At 29.6% G+C, this 23941-nt stretch overlaps 4 protein-coding genes across 9 annotated transcripts in view; 2 read left to right on the forward strand and 2 right to left on the reverse strand.

Annotated features, from left to right (window-relative positions):
- Positions 1 to 3924, forward strand: part of LOC409908 (tyrosine-protein kinase CSK) — a 24869-nt gene extending 20945 nt beyond the window's left edge. For all 6 annotated transcript variants that reach the window (XM_026441184.1, XM_006557526.2, XM_006557525.2 and 3 more), the window contains 4 exons: positions 316 to 511; positions 607 to 693; positions 770 to 862; positions 942 to 3924. In XM_026441184.1, coding sequence (XP_026296969.1) covers positions 316 to 511; positions 607 to 693; positions 770 to 862; positions 942 to 1037 — 472 coding nt within the window. In that variant the 3' untranslated portion in view covers positions 1038 to 3924. The remainder of the gene's footprint in view (positions 1 to 315; positions 512 to 606; positions 694 to 769; positions 863 to 941) is intronic.
- Positions 2888 to 11017, reverse strand: LOC100576233. The gene is made up of 3 exons (XM_026441381.1): positions 9900 to 11017; positions 5476 to 9415; positions 2888 to 5264 (listed from the first exon to the last, which is right to left on the reverse strand). Exons 1-3 carry the CDS (start codon positions 10776 to 10778, stop codon positions 4333 to 4335), a joined length of 5751 nt encoding a protein of 1916 aa, XP_026297166.1. The 5' UTR covers positions 10779 to 11017; the 3' UTR covers positions 2888 to 4332.
- Positions 11018 to 16348: 5331 nt separating this feature from the next.
- On the forward strand, positions 16349 to 20939 carry LOC100578929. Its single transcript, XM_003249082.4, has 2 exons — positions 16349 to 17842; positions 20217 to 20939. Exons 1-2 carry the CDS (start codon positions 17160 to 17162, stop codon positions 20701 to 20703), a joined length of 1170 nt encoding a protein of 389 aa, XP_003249130.2. The 5' UTR covers positions 16349 to 17159; the 3' UTR covers positions 20704 to 20939.
- Positions 20940 to 21245: 306 nt separating this feature from the next.
- LOC102655092 lies at positions 21246 to 23459 on the reverse strand. The gene is made up of 2 exons (XM_006557533.3): positions 22133 to 23459; positions 21246 to 22005 (listed from the first exon to the last, which is right to left on the reverse strand). Exon 1 carries the CDS (start codon positions 23154 to 23156, stop codon positions 22725 to 22727), a length of 432 nt encoding a protein of 143 aa, XP_006557596.2. The 5' UTR covers positions 23157 to 23459; the 3' UTR covers positions 21246 to 22005; positions 22133 to 22724.
- Between the last annotated feature and the right edge of the window lie 482 nt (positions 23460 to 23941).

A 23941-nucleotide genomic window follows, 5' to 3' on the forward strand; every position in this document is an offset into this window, starting at 1 on the left:
TTTCTTATGAAAATACGTGATTTTTTATTTAGGTTATGAATAATCATTATTCATAACCTACAATAATTTCATAATTTCAAAATAAAAGAATGTACATATGTATAAAGTTTGTACTATCTAATATCAATTATTTCATCACACTTATTTCTTGTAACAATCAATTTCATAGAAGAATTTAACAAAAAAATTGTATGCAATTTAATTATTTTCTGTTTATTTATTTCATTAAAATCAGTACATTATATTTCAAATTTTGTTAAAAATTTTGTTAAAAAGAATTGAATGATTTTAAATATATATTTTGTTTCTTTTCAGCGACACTTGCGCAGGTATGGCATATTTAGAATCTAGACACGTAGTACACAGAGATCTGGCCGCGAGAAACGTTCTCGTCGCGGAGGATAATTCGGCAAAAGTGTCAGATTTCGGTTTAGCACGGGATGAAAATTTTTCTCTTGAAGGAGGAAAACTTCCCATCAAGTGGACTGCACCAGAGGCTTTAAAGCAAAATGTAAATCGTTTTTTTAAAAAACGATCGCTCAATATCAAAATTTTACAATATTTATACAATAACTTATATTCAATTTGCTATTTTTATGTTTTCAGAAGTTTTCAAATAAGTCTGATATGTGGAGTTTTGGAATACTTTTATGGGAAATTTATTCCTTTGGACGTGTACCATATCCACGAATTGTTAGTATAATTTCTTATCTATTTTCTTGTTATACTTACATTGGCTATTTTAATCGATTTTTTTTTTTGATTTCAGCCATTAGCAGATGTTGTAAAATGTGTAGAAAAGGGATATAAAATGGAGCCACCAGATGGTTGTCCGCATGAAGTTTATGATATTATGAGACAAGTATGTATCAAAATTTTTAAAATGATTTTATAAGAAATTGTTTTACATATTAATATTACATAAATATTATTTTTATTAGGCATGGGACTTACAACCTGAAAAACGACCTACTTTTTATGATATAAAACTTGTATTGGGTCAACTAAAAGCTGAATACACCAAAGGTGTAAATTAAAAAAAAAAAAAAAAAAGAAAAAAAGAAAAAAAAAGAAAAGAAAGAAAAAATAGAAAAGAAATGCTACTTATCATCGTAGATTAATGTAGAAAAGATAGAGAAAATGGAATTAGCGTTTTTGGAACTTTTTTTAAATCTGGGGCAAAAGTAGTGGCTCTAAATACTTTTTGCTAGAAAAAACAATTTTCTATTGTACATTTTTATTGTACAAAAGTAGCATCTACATTGCTTGTATTTATTGTTATTATTATTGCTATTATTATTATTATTATTAATATTATTATCATTAATATTATTTTTAAAGATATATTTTTAATTTTTTCTTATATGAAAATAATTTGCATACATAAATTAACATACATCAATCGTGCCTTTGGCCAAGTTGTAATTCTTGAATAAAAGAAGTTCAACTTGTACATCAGAAATTCAGGTAGTACTTGAAAAGATATTCAGAATTTAAATATTTTATTTTTTTTCTTTTTTTTTTTTTTTTTTTTTTTTTTGAAGTATTTTCTTTTACAGTCACATTATTATAAAGTCGAGAATGGCAGTTTTTATAAAACTGTTTAATCTCGTGATTTTTGAATAATTTTATCATTTTTATGACTCGAAATATATTTCCAAGTGTAAGAAGCGCCTTACATTGAACTGAATTTAAAGATGAAGAATTATTCACTACAAATATCTATTATAAAATAATCTTTTGGACTTAACTTATATAAGGGTGGATATTCGAATTTTTTCACTTATATGTAACGATAGAAGAGAAAAAGATAACTAGATTTTTATTATCAACTATTTGTCACAGAGATCTTTGTATCGTATTATAGCAAATGTAGATTACAAGTACTTGTTAGTTATATAAGTTTTTTTTTAATCAAAGATTTATCATAAGAAGTATTAATTTTTGACTAAATTATTGAAACCATTATATACAATTATTTAAGTTATCTCGTGAGATATTTGAATATATATTAGCGATGTAAATGTATTTGTAAATACTTTTGTACATATCCGATTATCAGAAAAGGAAAATAAGAATTAATATTTCAAGTACAGATTGATATTGGTTAGAAGATTTAACACGGATTGTGCATATTGTTTGTTTTAAATTTTTAAGGTGGTTATTTTATACAAATGTCCATATTTTAATTGCACCATACAATGATATAAAAAGATCGGATAATTATATATTTAAAATAATTAAATCATAGACCTTTCGTGTTATTCTATATCTTCCTTTGTAATATAGGAGCCACGACTTATTTAATACTTTTTCCAATGGTTATAACGGACTAATGATATTTATTCGTAGATGATAGGAAGCTTCAAGCGAAATAGAAAAAAATATAACAATATTGAATCATTGAATAAATAATTTCTTAAAAAAACTGTGAATGATTGGTATATAATGCTTTTTATTTTGAGCAAATAACATTTCTTTTAATAATATGTTTTTCGTTTTTAAATATTTAATTATATTTATATATATATAATTTCTATCAGTATATAGAAAATCAAAGCTAATACACTCAGTTCCTCGCATTCTTTCATTACTTGCAATATTCGAAATAAAAACTATCTTAATTAAACAGAGCTTTGTAAGAAATAATTTTATAACGATATACCAGATCTGTTTCGCAAATGTACGTGTCTAGTTTGAAAGTAGTGAGTAGCTGTAATAAATATATAGCGTATTTATAAGCGTGTCAGTCCGTTTATAACTTCTATAGTATGTAATATAATATATATGGCTCTAATCCAGTACCTAAAATTTTTTCAATGGTGTTATATTTTTGACCTATTTTTTTATTTTTTTTTTTTTTGCATAACGATATATTTTGCAATTATAAAAACCAACATTTGTGGATATGTCACGATATATATACATATATATATTTCACATCCAATATAATCCGTATAGAATATCAGTTCTCATCACCCTGCTTTGATATTTTTCATATTTCTATGTTGAATACCGAAACCCTGCAGTTTGTTATATTATACTTTTTAAACAGCATCGTATTTATAGTGTGGTGTGAAAGACATTATTTCATAATTATCTTGTGTAATTTAATATATAAGTGAGACTTTGTTACAAAAAACAGCGTTAATCTTTTATGAATGTGACCAGTGTGTTAGATTCTTTTATTTTTTACTTATGATAAATTTGATGATAAATTTGTTAGCTTATAAGAAATTTAATATGTATATATATGTATATGTGTATATGTATATACATATTGAATAACAAGTTATACGATATTCATGAATTGAATGAATTCGCTAAAGTTTGTTCAAAATTTATTGATTATTCAATATCATTTTTTTTTTTTTAGATAAACTAAGATAAACTAAGGCATATTTTCTTTTTCAAACTTATGAAATGCATCAACTATTTTCATACATATTTAAGACAAAGCTTAAGTTTACATTATGTCTTTATATTTATGTTTTTCATTTTCAAAATTAACAATATAATGAAATAAATATTACATGCTATAATAAAGGTCTTTTTTCTTCAATGATCTTGATCAATTAATTGATCTTGGACAAACTATAGCTTATACTTACACGAATGTATCTGAATTTGAAATGTTTTGGAAAATTGAATGCCTTTGCGTTGATGCGGATGAATATGACAATAGCACATGATGTGAATTATATTAAGAGTTTTCATTCTGGCCTCCAAAAAAAAAAAAACTGAACTGTACGATATCGTGGGTGTTCATGCATTGTTCCACCTGTGTGATTATATCGTTACTACAGATTCTAAAGATTCTCTAATAGACAGCTAACAATAGAAATAAATTATGGTCCATTGACCAGAGAAGAACAAGCATCAAATGAAGCATTAACAATTAATAAAATTATGGAAGAAAGTATATATATACTGCATTCGTTCATCGGTTTTAATTATTTCCAACTATGAAATGTTCGTATTTTCTTTTATCAAGAGGGTAAATCGTATATTATGTATATAAAAATAAAAATTTGCGTTTTTTTCATTGATATAGTTTGGGTCTTCCAAAGACGTCCAGCGATTAAAGAGCATTCGTATGATGTTTCAGAAAAGTACAACTATTACAACGGGAGGTATAGTTCGAAAAGAATTTTTTATTTCGCACAAAAAGGAAATTTGTAAGAGTTTCGTTTGTCTTATGTCATTATTTTTCCATTTAATCTCCAATGTTATACTTTACTGCCAAACGCTAATAAAATCGTGATATTCGTTCAAATTTGTAAGTGTGCATTTACTTTCTACTAAAATTTCTTACCAAAATTCTTCATTGCCTCATTTTGTTGAATAATCATTAGAGTCATTAGTGTAGTTAATAGCAGTATCAGAATTACTGTTTCGTTGCATTATTTCATTTTTAAATATTGCTACAAATTCATCTCTATGTTCATTATTGGATATAGTTTGCATATCTTCCGATATTCTAGGTAAGAGTAACAATTTTTCTCTAGTTTCTAAATGATGTTCGATGCACGATGATGTCTGAGACGCATCAATATCATTATTCTTTTTAATTCGCTTAATTATCGTGAAAGGAGGATGGGGAAGTGGCTGTTTCGAATTTTTGGAATTTTTCAATCGACTTCTTATCACTATACTTCTACGAGTATAATACGGTTTTTCGAAACCGTTTTTCAACAATTGTCGAAACTGTTCATCAACGGAACCGGTAATAACCAAATAATTTTTCTTTTCTTCGTCCACAATTATAGAATGTTTCATTAAACGCACATTGCACTGTTCACCGACCGAAATGCGATTTCCGCCGGAAGTGTTGCATTTGTGATCTCTGCAAGCATTCGGGGGAAGTAAAATCCAATCTGAGTCTTTCCGAGATTTTATATTTTTTATATTTCTGGTAATTTGCCGGCTCGAATGTTGAATATTTTTATCAGAGTGAGTGTTACTTGACAATTTGTGGAAATGAAAATTCGATAGAATGTCGTAGAAATTTGGTATATTTCTTAACAAAGAATTGAATGATGCGAATCGATTCTCAATCTTAGAGAATATCACAGAAATAATGCTATTTTCCATTCTTGAAATGCTATGATGAGAACTACTTCTATCGCAAACGATCATGGAGGAATTCGATTCTTTTTCGTGAATTGTATCGTCCCAGATATTGGTTTCTGTTGTTTCTTCTATCTTTTGATGTGCATACTTCAATGGTGGAAATTGTTTGAGTCCATTTGCCCTTTTCTCATCTACAAATCGTAATGATTGCTTGTATTTCTAATAATTTTTTATACTATTTAAAATGTAAATCTAATAAAATTACCATATTTAAAATAATGTAAGCTGTTTAAATATTTCACATTATTAACTTTTTATATCTATATATTACTTTAACATCCTATTTTTAATAAATATAAATACGTTCTAGAATGCAGAAGATATTTATCGTAATTTACTTACCATTTATTCGACAATTCTTCGGGAACATTTTTTCAGCAATTGTGCATTTTTCAATCATATTGCTCATTTCGATACTCGTAGAGACTGGTATTGATTTTTGGTTATCAAATACGATCGAGCAGTTTTCTTTCTTTGAAAGAAAATACACACCATCGTTTTCAGTTTCATCTTCTTCACCAACATCCTTCGAAGAATCACATTCAACGGTTTCTTGCCATTGATTTTCAGTCGTTTGAACCGAATATTCTTTAATATCCCATCCGTAAAAATCGCCAAAATTTTTATCATATTTTACGTGGGTCATTGTAGAGACAAACTGTACATTTTTTTTCTTTTCGAATTTGTTACGTTCATCTTTTTCAACTTCTTCATCTTTTGCAACTTCGTCATCTTTTTCAACTTTATCGTCTTTTGCGTTTTCTTTGTCTGGAGTGCACGTAGAATGAGAAATTGTTTTTTTTAATTTTTCCAGTTTTTTGAAAGGAAAATAAGCAAATTTTGACTTTTCATCTTTAATTGAAACATCTGCATCATCTTTTTCTAAATTTTCTAATTTTATACGATCCGATTTAATTTCTTTCTTTCTTTTACTCTCTCTTTTTCTTTCTTTGATTACATGAAATATCTTCTTATTATCATCCTCATCATTTTCTTCTGCTTCCATAACGTATTTGTAATCAACCACCTTCTTCTTTAATACATCAGCCTCATCTTTGGTTTTTTTGATTGGTTCATCTTTAATTGAAACATCTGCATCATCTTTTTCTACGCTTTCTAATTCTAATTTTGGTTCCGATGTAACATTTTTTGGTTTTTGATTCTCTTTTCTTCTTTCCTTGATTATATGAAATATCTTCTTTTTATCGTGCTCCTCACTTTCTTCCGGTTTTTTAATAGAAATGCATTTGTAATCAAGCATCATCTTCTTTAACGCATCAGTCTTGTTGGCTTCACTTGTTTTTTCGACTGGTTCATTTTTAATTGAAATATCTTCATCATTTTTTTCTATGGTTTCTAATTCTAATTTTGGTTCTGTCATAACATTTTTTGATTTTTGATTTTCTTTTCTTCTTTCCCTGATTACATGAAACATCTTCTTTTTATCATGCTCCTCAGTTTCTTCCGGTTGCTTAATACAAATGTATTTACAATCAACCATCTGCTTCTTTGACACTTCAATTTCATTGGGTTTAGTCATTTTTTCCACTGTTTTATCTTTAATTGAAACATCTGCATCATCTTTTTCTATGTTTTCTAATTCTAATTTTGGTTCAGATGTAATTTTTTTCGTTTTCTGATTCTCTTTTCTTCTTTCTCTGGCATGAAACATCTTCTTTTTATCATGTTCTTCACTTTCTTCCGGTTGCTTAATACAAATGTATTTACAATCAATCACCTGTTTCTTTGACACTTCAATTTCATTGGGTTTAGTTGTTTTTTCCACTGGTTTATTTTTAATTGAAATATCTGCATCATCTTTTTCTATATTTTCTAATTCTAATTTTGGTTCGGATGTAATATTTTTTGTTTTTTGATTCTCTTTTCTTCTTTCCCTAATTACATGAAACATCTTCTTTTTATCATGCTCCTCACTTTTTTCTGGTTGCTTAATACAAATGTATTTACAATTAACCACTTGCTTCTTTGATACTTCAGTTTCATTGGATTTAGTCGTTTTTTCTACTGGTTTATCTTTAATTGAAACATCTGCATCATCTTTTTCTATATTTTCTAATTCTAATTTTGGTTCGGATGTAATATTTTTTGTTTTTTGATTCTCTTTTCTTCTTTCCCTGATTACATGAAACATCTTCTTTTTATCATGCTCCTCAGTTTCTTCTGGTTTTTTAATAGAAATGTATTTACAATCAACCACCTGCTTCTTTGACACTTCAATTTCATTGGCTTTAGTCGTTTTTTCCACTTGTTTATCTTTAATTGAAACATCTGCATTATCTTTTTCTATGTTTTCTAATTCTAATTTTGGTTCAGATATAACATTTTTCGTTTTTTGACTCCCTTTTTTTCTTTCTTTGGTTACATGAAATATCTTCTTTTTATCATGCTCCTCACTTTTTTCTGGTTGCTTAATAGAAATGTATTTACAATCAACCACCTGCTTCTTTGACACTTCAATTTCATTGGCTTTAGTCGTTTTTTCCACTTGTTTATCTTTAATTGAAACATCTGTACCATCTCTTTCTGTGCTTTCTAATTCTAATTTTGGTTCTGATGTAATTTTTTTCATTTTCTGATTCTCTTTTCTTCTTTCCCTGATTACATGAAACATCTTCTTTTTATCATGCTCCTCACTTTCTTCTGGCTGCTTAATAGAAATGTATTTACAATCAACCACCTGCTTCTTTGACACTTCAATTTCATTGGCTTTAGTCGTTTTTTCCACTTGTTTATCTTTAATTGAAACATCTTTTTCTATGCTTTCTAATTCTAATTTTGGTTCTGATGTAATTTTTTTCGTTTTCTGATTCTCTTTTCTTCTTTCCCTAATTACATGAAACATTTTCTTTTTATCATACTCCTCACTTTCTTCTGGCTGCTTAATAGAAATGTATTTACAATCAACCACCTGCTTCTTTGACACTTCAATTTCATTGGCTTTAGTCGTTTTTTCCACTGCTTTATCTTTAATTGAAACATCTGTACCATCTTTTTCTATGCTTTCTTTTTTATCATGCTCCTCACTTTCTTCCAGTTCCTTAGTGGAAATGTATTTACAATCAACCACCTGCTTCTTAGACACTTCAATTTCATTGGCTTTAGTTATTTCCACTTGTTTATCTTTAATTGAAACATCTGCATCATCTTTTTCTATGCCTTCTAATTCTAATTTCGATTCTGATGTAATTTCTTTCATTTTCTGATTCTCTTTTCTTCTTTCCCTGATTACACGAAGCATCTTCGTTTTATCATGCTCCTCACTTTCTTCCAGTTCCTTAGTGGAAATGTATTTACAATCAAACACCTTCTTCTTTGACACATCAGTCTTACTGCCTTTATACATTCTCACACTCTCCCTACTTTTAACCCTCATCTGAATCGGCCCAATAATTTCTGACTTCTTCTCAATTCTTTTTAACATTTTAACCTCATTCTTAATTTTAATCCTTTCTCTGCTATCAATCCTCGCGTCTATCGATTTCTCTTCGCGAATCTTCTCCATTTCATCATCCTTCGCTCTCTCATCCGTCTCTTCCTTCCTCTCTTCCTTTTCCAACTCTCCACAAACCTCAGCTCTCGTAACGATATGAGGCGACACTTTCAACGCACTTTTCGAATTAATCCCGTCTTCTCTTTGGTCGATATCTAATCGGAGTTTTTTTTTATCCTCATCAACACTCTCCTCGGACGAAGTGGTCTCGCACGTGCAGATCTCCACGCTCGACTTCGATTCAACCCCTTTCTCCTTCCTGCTCTCCCCCGTCCCCGCATCTTTGTACATCGCGGTTCCAGTGTCGGACGTATCCCTTATTTTAACGTTTCGCCTTATGCACACCGAATCCTGGAAATATTCGCGCGGTTGCAGGCAAAGCTTCTTATGGCTGCGGTGGCAGTGGGAGAACGGGTCTGGCGACTCGAACATCCTGCCCTGCACGTAAGGCTCGAACAGATGCGCGTCCGCGATGCCGAACGTGCATCTGGATTCGGCGAATTGTTGAATGGCCCTCGAGGTGAGGGTGGGCAGGGGCAGAGGTATCGCGACACTCCTCCTCCTGTCGAACTCCGTCTCCACTTGGCGGATTTTCGCTCGGACGGTGGCTAAACGGCCCTCGGCGATCACTCTTTGCGAGCTGTAAGGCGAGTAGTTCACGTTAAGTTGCTCGTCGGTTTCCTTTTGCTTCAACACGGCGAGCAGGTGTCGCAACTCCTCGTTCGTTTTGGTGCTGAGCACGGCTGGATCTATGGGGCCGGCGGTTTCCACCTGGAAACATCGATAGATGAAGGAAGGGGAAACGCTGCTCGCGAAGATTTTTATTCGCAGCTTCTCTTCGTCAAAAGTTACGATGAACGTACGAGGATGATTAAACGGTTAATTAAATTCGATCGAGTTTTGCACGATACACGTGTAATTAAGATAGGATGATTTTGTGAAAATTTGAACGATGTTGATGTGTCATTGAATGGAATGAATTCTTATTGAAGATGACTTTCATTTGAGAAAAAATGAAATCAGATTAAATGGAAGTAAAATATATTTATACGTATATATAATTTAATTCTCGAATAGATACAATGGAATATATATATTAATACAAAAACACAGGACATTTCTTATATATATATACAACTTAAACAACTAAATTTAACCTTTGTTGAACGTATGATTTCTAATTTAATCTGAAGATCCGTCTTTCTAAAACCCAACAAGGCGCCTTATACAAATCGCTTAAGAAAACGAAACCCACCTCGTACCCATATCCCTGACACTCCATCACCTTCTTGTTGATCAAACTCTCGACCTGAGCCTTCAGCACGTTCACCTTCACCTGAACCAGCGTGAGCAACGGGATAATATTCGCCGGTGGATTCGTGGTCATGTGAAGATTGATCAATGCGTTCAACTGCTGGGCACCCCTCGCCTCGGACAGCAATTGTTCCTTGTTAAGGGTGTTTAGACACACTTGGGCCTTCTCCATCGTCTCCTCCATGCTGGTCGTTATATTGGAGCCGGGTATTCTCCTCAGGATCAAACGTGTAGCGCAACAAGATATAATCCCTGGAAGTGTCAAAAATTGCGATGCCAATGCTTGAAGGCTTATGGAAGCTGGACAGTTCCGTTTCGAGCAAATAGTGTCATCGTCTGTAGGTGTGCAACGATGCTCCTCCTCTACCTTGAGCATGTGGCAGCAGCATCCGTGGGGATACCCTTTGCCGGTCGCTTGCCTGTTTTGCCAACAATGCGAGCAATGAACGCGAGCTTGTCCGAACGAGTTGTAGATAGGCATAGGGATGGGATAGGGATAGAAGGAGGGTGGATAGGAGATTGGTTGTGACGGATTGACAGGATTCGTCAATTGTGCTGGATTGGTCGTTGGGTTTCCTTGGACGGTTTGGCTGGCGGTTGGTTGTTGGTGACACGTGGCAGGCAGGATAAATATGGAACTCGCCCCGTTCACGCAGTTGCGTATCTGGTCAAGAACATTTTGTGGGAGGATAGTGTGGTAATTTGGTTGTGTTTGTACGTTTGTCGATGTGGGTATATTGGGATATGTTTGTTGAAACATTGGCAGATAGCTGCTTTTCGGGTTTTGCACGGGGTTTGCCTGGTACTGGTGATTCGCCATGTATACGTCCTCTTGATGCAGTTGGTAGCACGGCTGCTTGAACGGATCTGTATCGATAATTTGCCGAGATTAGAAGAGATTTTTAATATTTATTTGGAATAATTATTTACGATGTGATGCTTCTTCGTCGATCTCGAAATATATCGTAGATGATCATGAATTGTTTTTTTGTTTATCATTTTAAGAAGAAATAGTAAAAAATATATAACTATAGAATTTGTATTGTTTAATAATATTTTGAAGATTGTTGAGCTTGTATTTTAAGATCGAAATCGAAGAGAAGAACACTTTTGCAAATAATTATATGTATTTTAAATATAGTATAATAGCTAAATTACGTTCAGTATAATTTATATTTTATGATATAAAATGATGCAAAGGAATTGTTTCTAAGATCTGAATTATTGATAAAAGAGATTAAAATTTTCGCGATATTTTATTTAAAAAATTGTCAAGGTATATTCTTTTACGAAAAAAGGGATATTTGTACAAAGCGGTTTGAAAATTGTATCGTAATCGTAAAAATTCTTTTGACGTATTGAAAATAACATTCTTTTATGAAGCATTCTTTCAGAAACAATTTATTACGAAAGTGAATAGAATTGTGTCTAGAAAAAAAAAATAATAAGTTCTAACTGATTTTTCTTTAAATTCTCAATACATCTTTTACTGAAATATTCTGAATCGATATTATATACTCATGGATTAAAATTAATTCTTTTTCAAAAGATTACAATTTGCATTTACTTGATTCAATCAAAAATGATACAAAATCCATGTTTACAATATTTTTTGCAAAATTTTTCAAGGTATATTCGCTTTTTTATACATAAAATACAAATTTATAGATGAGAGATAATTCTATATAAAAACGAAAATAAAAATTAAAATTTTTTAATTTATAGCTTGCATGAAAAATTATACCATGTTTAACCGTATATCATATTACTCAATTAAATTTTTTAAAGATAAATCCTTTTAATCCAGTATTTTTCAAATTAAAAAATAAAAAAAACTAATTAACTACCGGCTCTTGACAATGGCAATATGTTAAAAAATTACAAAATTCGTATCGGCGTACCGCAATGAAAAACCTTCATTAGTTTCTCAAAGGATTTCATTAAATCCAATCTGGTCGACCGTGATTTACGGTCTCAAAAGCGATATTGCCATCGAAATCCCATCTCTTTCGATAATCAGATAGATATCCTATACAAGGTGTTAATATATTCGTAGAATGTCTTTTGGAATTTGATTCTAAAAGCCAAAAACAAACAAAAATTTGAATGGAAAATTTGAAATATTGTTGATAATTTAGAATATCGAAGTTTTCTAAAAAAAAAACTATTAATGTTGTTTAATTTGAAATATCGTAAATAATAAAAGTGAATGATGTTTGCGCAAAAATTTGCAATTTTAATATTTTCCGATTTAATCTGCAGAAGAAATAGAAAACGTGAATTTCCAAAAGTTTTTCAGTCTTTAAATATTTGATCGTTGAAATTATAGTTAAAATATAATCAAAATTTTGAAGTAAATTATTTAATTTATTCATTTGTATTTTAATTTTATTTTTCAATTTTACGAATTCTGGAAATATTCCAAGAATATAAAATATGACACGAAATTTTAAATTTTAATATCGTGTTGTTAATTTGGAATATTGAAAATGCAGATAATTTGGGATATTATATATTTCAAAGATTACATTATTCAAATAATAATATAGTAAATGATGAGAAGATAAGTTATGAATAACTTAAAAAAAAAAATGATCATAAATTTATATTTTACAAAGATTTTGAAAAACAATTGATTATAATGTAATAATGAAAAATATGGAGATTAACATTGAAAAATCAATATTTATTTAATATCATAGTTTCTATATTTTTACATTTAATTGCAAAGGAGAATAATTTTAATAAATATTTTTTTCATTTTTTAAATTTTGCAAATAATTTGGAATTCAGTTTTTCCAAATTAATTTGTATGATGAAATCAATGTTTAAGTTAAATCAAAATTTTTTAAATATTGTATTATATTTCTATACTTTAAAATAATTCTAATAGTTTATTTATTTCAATTAATTTATTAATATTATAAATAATTTAAATAAAGGGAACAAACTTCAATTTACTTACAATTTAACAAATAATTCTTAATTAAATTATTTTTATATACCAAATTTTGTATTTGTTTCGATTCCTATAATTGATACCCAAATATATCCCACGAATACATCAACACCTTACGTTACGTACATGTTACGAACTGTTAATAACATTTGTTAACACGAATACCTTGCGGATTTGTCGAATAAATACAAGGGCCAGTTTGCATTTGTTGCGTGACCATTCGGGGTTGTTGGAATACCCTGCTTTGTTCAGGCACGTTGGGCACGCCTGTTGACATTTGTATATTGTAAGGTATATTCATCATCGAGGAGGTTATGTCTGTTGGATCTGTATTTTTCTGTGGATTTCGCACCACAAACCCGTGCGGTTATTTTGAAGTATTAAATTTAGTGTTGCCTCACGGGTTTCGTGGCGATCCTGTCACATGGAATTTTGAATTACGGAAACCTGAAGGGATTGTTGGATTTGGTGTTGGTTTACGGGTGACGGTTGGGCTATTGATAAATTCCACTTTATGAGTGCATGAAGTTGCGTATGAATATTATTTTATACAATGTATCTTGAATTTAAGTATCAAGTTTTGAGAAAGGATGTATAAAAGAAAGTAGAAGAGTTTTTTTAAATTAGAAATTAAAATTAAAAATCTTTGAAATTGAAATTAATTTTCAAATATTTTAAATTTTTCATATCAATCTGTATGCACTTTTCTATATTCTATATATTTCTATTTTCTATATTCTATGAAATGAATTCACTTTAAATTTGCAATAATTTCAATTACCAATAAGAATCAGCAAATCAGTGAATCTTTTCTTCATTTTTGTTTCGTTCTCAAGAAAATCAAGAAAAAAGAAACAAAATAGTTTCTATTTTTCCATTTACTTATCGACACTTGTTTATTTGTGATATTTCTACTTATTTAAGATAAATGGTGACCTGAACATTACATGATAGCATTACATCTACTAAGTACATAATTATACACTGATATTATTTGATACATTGCAGCTATAATTCCATCTTTCATTTAGTTGCTTTCTTGAATTAATTACTGTTAAAAACTTTCTTCTTCAAAGTTCTCCATGAAAAACTTGAAAAGTATAACGTTTTCTCTATTTCCAATTCGTGGATAATTTCTATTCAATCAGATTCAAATTATTACGAGCTCTAAACTAATATGGACAATTGTCCATATTTCAAATCATATAAGAATATTAAGAACAAAATGAAGTATTTGTAAAAAATTATGAAATAGAATCATTCATGTAAATAGAAATACTATAAACGTATAAGTGTCAATAAAAGACTAATTAGGAAAAACAATTTTAATTAAAAGTAATAATAATTATTTATATTATTTAATGATGTGTTATATATTTGTTTGAAAGACTTGATTCTCCTTTATAGAATGTTTTTCTCAAGATGGTTAATAATTAAAGTAATTACAATAATTCAATTATATAATATCTAGAACATTTGAATAAAACAAATTAGTGAAACAACTCTATAATTCAATTTTATTAATTTTATTTATTATTAAAAAAACATATGATCAGAATTATTGTTATATATGAATGATAAAATTTTACGACTAAATGAAAAGAGCTCCAATATTAAATGAAAGAATTTTAATATTTTCAATTATATTTCAACAGAATTGATTTCAAAACTAAAAAAAATTGTATCCAAATCAACTTTTAAACTTATTAAAATTTTCATTTTATTTATAAGAAGAAAAAGAAATGAAAGATTAAAAAAAATTATAAAGATACACAATTTTTTAATTAAAATTTTATAAAATTATTGAAATTGTTAATATTCCGTTACACTTAATGCTTGAGAAAAATAAAATTCTTTTTATGAAAGAACAAGAATAACAATAATAGAAAGAGAGAGAAAGAAAGAGAGAGAGAGAGAGAAGAAAATTAGAAATTAAAATTAAAAATCTTTGATACTTGAAATTTTCAAATATTTTAAATTTTTCATATCAATCTGTGTGCACTTTTCTATATTCTATGAAATGAATTCACTTTAAATTTGCAATAATTTCAATTACCAATAAGAATCAGCACGTGAATCGCAATAAAGTTCAAATAGTTTCATCTGGTATTAAAATGAGGCAAAGTAAAACTTTTAAAAGACAAAGGACGAGCTCCGTTTGGTTCAGGATTTACCAAAGTAATCACGTTAGAATTAAAATCACTTGTTGGAGCTTTTTCGCATTGCTATGTCGTTGCGCTGCAAAGACCCTATGAAATTCAATGGATCGCCTCTTAGAAAATTTTTTTGTTTTATAATTGTCGTATCCACGACAATTCTATTTATTCTAATTTTCTTGCTTGCGATTCATCGATCTTGCCAATCTCTGCAAATTAATAAAACATGCTATATATTAATTCTAATATTTTGAATTAGCTTTGATAAATTTAGTCAAACAAATAATACATTATATATTATTAAAAATATATACAAAAAACGTGATAATTTATATTATTCACTATTTACAAGTAAAAATACATTAGAGAAATAAAAACAATATTCAACTTTTTAAACTTTATTTGTAATTTTATTAAGTATTGTTAAATATTTGGAAAATATTCTAAGCATGGATGTGTAAATATCATCAAAGATATATGTATATATAAAAAATATGTTGCACTCAAAAATACAATAAAATAAAAGTAAAATTTGAACTCTAATTTATAATTTTATTAAATTATAAAATCAAACATTTAAATAAAATATTTCTAAAACAAAAATATATATATATATTATATTATTAAAAAAAATACAGTATATAAAGAATATGATTTTTATATTTATTATAGATAAAAATAAAATGTAAAAAATAAAAAAATAACATCAATGTAATATCTTCATAGATATTACAATATATATAATATATGAATAATAGATATAAATAATATATTTATATAATATATTATATTATTTTTCTTATACATATGGTAGCCAGCACTAAAATGTGCAGCAAATTTGGTATTCAGTGTATCATTTCAGTAATTTCCACTGCTCAATTATATTTTACATTTTCTTTTATTTTCAAATCCAATAGAATACAAGTTTCAATAGTACTATCATTTTTACACATGGTTTGAAAATTAAAGTCAATTACACACAGATATGTTATTGAATTTTCTAAAGATTACTATAATTATCCACATTATATACATTTCAATTATTTATACATAAAATAAATATTTATTGTTATTCTAATCTTAAAAATCATTATCATTTAATCACACATTACAGATTCACTCAGTGTAGACTTTTTTAACACTATAACAACAATTGTGCCCTGTTCAATAACTTCTGTTATTCAACGCAAACACGTGTTCCGATTATTCACACGATCGACTAACTTAAAAGTTTATTAATAAATCATCAAACAAACATTTAAACAACGTTGATTAAAACCGATCAAAAATATCGTTAAGTTCACTCTCTCGTCAGCCATTCGCGAACTGTTCGTCAACTCGTCGTAAACCGTCTCCGGCCGTGTCGCATCACGGAGTAAGCTTGTTTGTGACGTCATTAGAAGATAAGAGCCTTCATTATCTTGGCAGCGAGGGGGGCCGGCACGCGTAACGATTCTCCTACGATATTTCCAGCTGGCTACTTGCGACCGACCCGTCGCGACGCGTGCATCGATGTTAACCGATATACTGGACGATTTATCACGTATCCATAACCCTACCACGAGAACCAATCACGCGTCGAAGTTAACATAGGTGTCGATCGAAAATAATCGATATCGGTAAGAAAGTATTCGAAGATATCGACCCAGTGTATTCGATTCGCAAGAATTATCATCCATCAAAAAGTGAATTCGTGAAGTGCATACATATGTAGATAGATCATAGTTTGTACACGTGTTAGTTCTCGTTATCGTTATCGTGTACGAGGAAAGTTATCAAATCGTTCCAATTTCATCGACACCAGATATAGTAGATATAGTAGCTTCGATATCCTCGAGCTCTCGTCTCTTTTCCTTAAAAAAAAAAAAAAAAAGAATTATCTCTTACGATTAAGAAGAAGAAAACGCCGGCGCCATTATATATATTGTTGTTGACTCGCGCGATCAATCAACGAGACGTTTGAACTTTAAACGAATCCAATAAAATTTGATACCCTCGTTGTTCCCGTTGTTCTTCGGACGTTGTGCCGCATTAATAAGCCCCTCGATAAGCGCAAGGAAAACATTGCCGCCATTACTGTTGACTCATGTATAATCATCAGTCACTCGACTCGTGCAGAGATCGTTGCTTCAAAGATCTAGATCTCGAAGAACGTTCCATAACTATGAAGTCTCACGAGATTTGGGAGAGGAGTATCGCGTTTATCGAGCACGAATTGTTACCGGAAATGGTGCACGATCGTTACTTCTGCGAGCCGAATTCCAGGGAATTCGTCGAGTTCGACTCGGCCACTATACGTCTCGACGAGCTGAGCCGAAGCAGCGAGATTTATCGCGTCACGGTTGCGGTCAAGTTCTCCGGCGAGCCACGTAGCTTCCCGCTAGTTTTGAAATTGCTTCCGGAGGAGGGGGCGGAGCACACGGGGCGTACGGCGTTCGACGCGTTCCAGAACGAGGAGATGTTCTACTCGAAGATGGCCCCCAAATACGGGCCTGATCTCGTTCCAAAGTGTTACCTGTCCGACCTGGGCCGTTACGGAAGGACCGTGATCGTGCTGGAGGATCTCGAGAAGGATGATTACAAGCAGGTTGACGGCGAACTGGACGAGAATCATTTGAAATTGTGCGTGCAAGTTTTGGCCAAGTTTCACGCGAGGGGGTTGAGGCTGAAGGCGACCGAGCCAGGGATCTTCAGGGAGTTTGAGGCGAAACTTCTTGAAATTTCCCTCACCGAGGAGGCTGTGCTCCATTACGAGAAGAGATCGACTAGGTAATTGATCCTTTCTTGGAAATGGTTGGAATGCTTGCGCCAACATTGCATGAAGCAGAGATTTTGTTGGTATCTGTATGTACACTCTATATTGTTTAAATTATTGGAAGGAGAGTTTTGTCGAATAATAAAAAGTATATTTTTAGTAATATTAATAATAGCTGAATTTTAGAATTAATTGAATTAATGAAGATATTAGACATTATGTCTATTATGTGTTTTTTGATAATAAATGATGTAATACATAGATTGATTATTATTTTTATTGATATTATTCTAGACATATTTTTAAGCTAGTTTTTATAATCTTGTTTTTTGAAAAATTTATGATTAAATATTTCAAATCACAAACTTTTAAATTAATTAATTTACATCTTAAAAAAAAAAACAGAAATATTGTGTGATCATTAAATTTATAAATCTATGGTGATTGATGATCTCCAAAGTAGAAATATGTATTTATGTATGAAATATTTTGTTCATTGAATCTTTCTCACGATCAAAAATGTTATACTTATACTTTATCATAAAATGAAAAGTATAAATCATGTCTCTAAAAATATCCAAGAGAAAGAGATTGTAACAGTATAATTTTTCTTTTCAATAATGTGCTGCTATAAACGATGATCAAACAGCTTCCGTTCTTTTCTTCTAATCATCAATCAAAATCTTTCCTTCCATGTAATGTAATGAGAAAATTAATAAGGAACGTAAGTAATTATATGAATCTTTTTGATTTTAATTAAGTGTTATTAACGTTACTTAATAATTCCAATTAAATAAACAACATTTCACTTTTTCTTGCTAAAGAATATAAAGTGACAGAGTTAAAAATAGTTACTTACCAAAAGGATTATAAATTTTACTATAAATTTTAATCAAACAAATTTAGAATTGTAGAATTTTAAAAAAAATCTTATTGTTATCTATTATCATTGCTATCAACACTTATTATCAACGTGGCTTATAAATATATTATTAGGATCTTGATATTTCTTAAATTTTCTTTTAGACTTTATCTTTTAATTTTTTTAATATATCTTGTGATAAAAGTTACACAAAAAAAAGAAAAAATATAGATAAGAATTACGATTTTAAATAAAAAAATATTATAAAATATTATATTGATTTGAAAAGTTATTGGATTATACCAATATAAATATTTTCTTTTGCATCAATAACTTAAAAATTATAAATTTTAAATTTGCAACTTTGTTATTATAATAAATATCCAAATAGTATAATAAAGTATAATAAATAGTAAAATATACAATAGTATAAAAGAATTGTATTTCATCTAATAAAAGAGAGAAGAGAAATCTGAAATTTATAAATTTATAAATTTATTATAAATTTTTATTAGATTATAAAATATGTATGCACATTTTTTTTATATCTCTAATTATTATTATTAAAAAGTTATATTGTATCGCATAATCTGATCGATTTAATATCACAGACCGATAATATTAACATTATCGATGTCAGTGCCAATGGTATAGCAACTTTTGGTATTGGTGTAATAATCGGAGCGCAATTGAGGTGGACAGAATTCAAAATTGATCGAGTTTGAAATCATCAACAAATTGACGTCAATCTATTAATAATTAATTTGTTAGAAAATCTGAACTTGTGTCAAATGTCATAATCCCGTGATTTTATCGATATATATGATTTTAACTTTTTATATTTCTTGAAATTTTAATTTCGTTTTCTCGATTTCGATTCACGCAAGAAGAAAAATTTGAATAACGATAATAAATGTTAATAAATCTCACAAGACAAACTATTAAAAATATTTTATTTCATTCGAACGAAAAGAATATATATTTTCACAAACGATTTTCTTTCGATTCTTTTTTTCTTTAGATTAAAATTTTTTTATTATTCGAATTCTCATGCATTATTTTAACGTAATCACATATTATAATTTACATATTATAGATCAATATACTATTTTCGAATACATATATATATATATATAAGTCTTACGTTGTCAAATCATGCAGTTCTTGGAATACAATAATTAAATTAAATTATAAATTTAAATTTTAAAATATAATATAATATACAAGCAAAGATATATAGTTAAATTTTTATTCATAATTTTATTTTATTTTCGAATCATTCCTTCCGTAGAATATGCAGTAAAAATTGCGGGATACATACGTACGGATTTACATATAAATTTCTAATTTATTTTTACACGCACAGAATCTCCTCTCTCTCCCTAATTATACCGCCGATTGTGGGAAAAAATCGTGTTTCAAATTTTTTTTTTTTATTTACATATCAAACCCTCTTTAAAATTATGTGCAATGAATGCATTATGCAACAATAATTGCGCAACGCAACGCGTATTATGTAATTGCAGAATGTTGGACATCCTTGAATCCTTATCGAACTCGGCCTTTGCCGAGAAGATGAAACGGAGGTTAAACAAGAATCCAATGGAAATCGTGAAAGGTATCGTGACGGAGGTGAACGACGTTTCCACAATATGTCACGGCCATTTTTCACACGATAATCTGCTGTTCAAATATCAGAACGGGAAACCTATCGGCGCGAAGGTGATCGACTGGCAAACAATGAGATATTGTTCGCCGGCTGTCGATCTTGGGCCCATTCTGCTGTACAACGTGACGCACGAGGATGGCTCGTCGAAGGTGCAGGAAATTTTGACGCTGTACATCGACACCGTCAGATCTGAATATCCGGAAGTGGACGGCCAACGGCTCAGGGAAGACATCGTGGAGAAATTCTTCTTTGCCGGTGTCGTTCTTTCCTTCCTAGATCACATTACCGACGAAGAACTTACCCGCGTTTTGCTACTTTTGGAACAATTGGACGATTTCAACTGAACCGTTTTATTTATTCGTTCGATTTTTTTTTAATCAGTGATTCATATATTTCAGCGTTTTGTCTCTTCTTTTTTTTCTTTTTTTTTATTACCAGTTAATGGATTATTTCTGCAGAAGAAGAAATAAAATATTTTAAAGGTATTTTAAAGGTTGGTAAAAAAGTAATTTCCTTTTCGTTTTGTATACCGATGAATGAAATTCATTCATAAAATATGATAATGACGTGTAAAATACAAGCGCAACAAGACAAATATTTTTTGAAATTTACGAGTTATAATGTTTGCAATTCTTTGATAACGATTTTTTTAATCCATTAATTTTCATTATTGATCTCATAATTTATGACGATTTAATAGAATTAATTACATTTTTTTACGAAGATAAAAATGTGAAAAATATAATCTTCAATATAAAAGTATAATTATAAATATATATAATCTTAAATATAAGTCGTCTCTCTCATTATTATTGATTTCATAGCAAAAAAAAAAAAAAAAAAAATCATAATATATACTTTCTGATCTAAATATTTTTCTAGAATCTTTTTATATTCTTCCCATCCGATCGATCAATTATAAATTTATATATTTTCATTTTCCAAATGCATTCGCTTTTATTCTAAACACTGTAATAATAATAATAATAATAATAATAATAATAAATATTTATTACATTTGTTTACATTTGCACGACAAAATATATATATAAATTTCATAAAAGATTTGATACTAATAAAATTATTACATATCATTTTTCCCCTCTTTCCTTTCGTATGAGCATACACTCATAAAGTAGCAGAACCATGAATTTCACTTGCATACCACGCAATCAAGGCCTAGCGTTTATGGCGATAGAGTTTACCTTTTGTACAAACGCATTCGAACCATTGAATTTGATTTTTCAGCGCGTATAACCTATACGATACGCTTTGATCGGTGCGGAAAAATCGAAATATGGATCACAGGGTCTCGCCTCTTTCTGCTACTCTCATCCCACTTCCCTATGCGTACTCCATATGTCCGCAGCTGTTACGATACACAGAATACGTATCGGCGTTGTTCCGTGAAATATAATATTACTTTCGCCTCGAATAATGTTGCAGATGAAAAATGTATTTCTGCCTCGCTCTGTTTCGGACACGGATTTATGCGCACGCACAGCGCATCATACTTCTCACTTCGTTATCCAGGATCAAACGTTCTTCCCTCTTCTTTCTTCTTTCAATCTTATGTGCGCATGCGCCCAAGTTTTGCGTTCAAGTTTTCGTGCTTCAAGTAAATTCACGTGGAATTTGTATTTATTCTGGTGAAAATAATATATAAAATTGATCGAAATTAATTAATATTCAAAGGATTTCAAAGGATATCAAATTGTGTTCAATCAAGTGCATTGGTGGTTTTGTTATCTGAAATATTTTAAAGGTATTTACCTAGAATAGAGTAGAATAACCTCTTCTCTTAGAAATCTTTTTATATTTTTTGTAAAATATTTAAAATATTGATTTGTTTATATGTATTAATCCTTCTTATTTATATGTTTATTAATCCTTATGGCTTGGGATATAAACTTTAAAACACTTTTTGATACTTTATAAAACTGTATTGTTCGAGTATGATAACGGGACAAAATATGAATATCACAATACAAATTTTGTTTATGTGATACTATTGACGAGATATATCATCCATCTAAACATCCATTTTCTAATATTTACCATCGAATTGTTGTTTTATATAAAATAAAATAATAAGGATTATTTATGAACGTATCGATATTCCTAACCTCTTCGTATGTCGAAATGTCATGAACCGATCTCTACTTAAATCTACAAACAAGAGAGAGAAATCTCGAATTTTAATAAAAAAGAAAGATTCACGATACTGAATGACATTTCGTGACAAAATATTTTGTTTAAAATGTCATTCTCATCCTCGTAGATACAAAAATACTTACAATTATTTTATTATACGTCTCTTTGAATTCTTCGGAATTCTTTGTTAACCTTTTTGATATTTTTTAACTCAATCCGTTACATCTACCTCTATTTCTGCCTCTGGCTCTGCATCTGCCTCTGGCTCCGCCTCCGCCTCCGCCTCCGCCTCCACCTCCACCTCCACCTCCGTTTCCGATCTAGGAATCTCTATTGTTCGAAATTGTAATATTCTAGGTAGCGGTTCGTGAATTCGAGCTTGTATTTGACTTCTTAAATTTCTACCGATATTTTGCACGTGTTGTCCAGATATTGTCAAGCAATATATAATAGCCAGGATTATGATTATTACGACAGTGGAAATTATCATGCGACGAAAAGTGCATCTTGTCTTCATTGTGGCCTTTATGAGTGGTTTGCATGATGGTAGGAGATCCTTTGTTGCGATGTAACATTTTAAGGTCTGGGACGATGCGCTGCTTTCATTGCAATCGCACACCGCCTCTACTATAGAGAGACCCATTCACGTTTTTTGGAATTTTGACGATTCGGGTGCCAAACGTTTAATTGTACACGCTGGATTTCGATTGCGGAAGCCGATAGTCTGATTTTATTTGTTCGTTGCTTTCTGTTCTGTGTGTGTGGCTTAACGGGTGTTCCTCGAGTAATTATGCGAACGTATATTCCATTGATTAAACGAAATTTCTCTTCTTATCATAAATAAAGTTGCCTTCTATGGTAATATTTAAATCTTATTCTTGACAAATAATGAACAGAGAATAATTTCTAATATATTTAAATTGATGAAATTTTATAACAAATGTCTTGCAGATTATTATTATTTGTTGATTTTTGAATCGATAACTAATAATTTGAAAAATTTAATTAATTAATTAATTTAATAATCTTTCTTTTATTAATTGTAGTTTTCATTTTTTATGGTTGAAAGCTTTTTCGCCATAATTGGATTATTAATATAAATATGATAAATTTTCAAGAAATATAAAGTATTTTTATGATAAATAAATCAATTATGCGGCTGTTTTAAATCTAAAATAAACTAAATAAAGTAAAATATATGATGGATGGTAGAAAAGCGTAGATATAGTTCATTAATTATTCCATGAAAATATTTTAAGCCAGTCTTTCTTGAACTGATCAAAATAGTATAATTAATGATATAATTTCCAGATATTAAAGTAACTGTATTTTACGTTGTAATTTTATTGATTAATTATTTTAATTTTATTTCTACTTCATATCCCATATTTTTTTATTTTGATATAAATTCAATTTGGAAATTTCAAT

The sequence above is a fragment of the Apis mellifera genome, linkage group LG6, assembly GCF_003254395.2.
Source record: "Apis mellifera strain DH4 linkage group LG6, Amel_HAv3.1, whole genome shotgun sequence".
NCBI classification, from domain to species: domain Eukaryota; kingdom Metazoa; phylum Arthropoda; class Insecta; order Hymenoptera; family Apidae; genus Apis; species Apis mellifera.

Bases quoted from the DNA above. Each gene is read 5' to 3' on its own strand.
- LOC100578929 (XM_003249082.4), top strand. From the start codon at position 17,160: ATGTATAATCATCAGTCACTCGACTCGTGCAGAGATCGTTGCTTCAAA. The intron at 17,843-20,216 runs GTAATTGATCCT...ATGTAATTGCAG, and splicing joins TACGAGAAGAGATCGACTAG to AATGTTGGACATCCTTGAAT.
- LOC100576233 (XM_026441381.1), bottom strand. From the start codon at position 10,778: ATGGCGAATCACCAGTACCAGGCAAACCCCGTGCAAAACCCGAAAAGC. The intron at 9,416-9,899 runs GTGGGTTTCGTT...CGATGTTTCCAG, and splicing joins GTCAGGGATATGGGTACGAG to GTGGAAACCGCCGGCCCCAT. The intron at 5,265-5,475 runs GTAAGTAAATTA...TACGATTTGTAG, and splicing joins GAAGAATTGTCGAATAAATG to ATGAGAAAAGGGCAAATGGA.
- LOC102655092 (XM_006557533.3), bottom strand. From the start codon at position 23,156: ATGGGTCTCTCTATAGTAGAGGCGGTGTGCGATTGCAATGAAAGCAGC.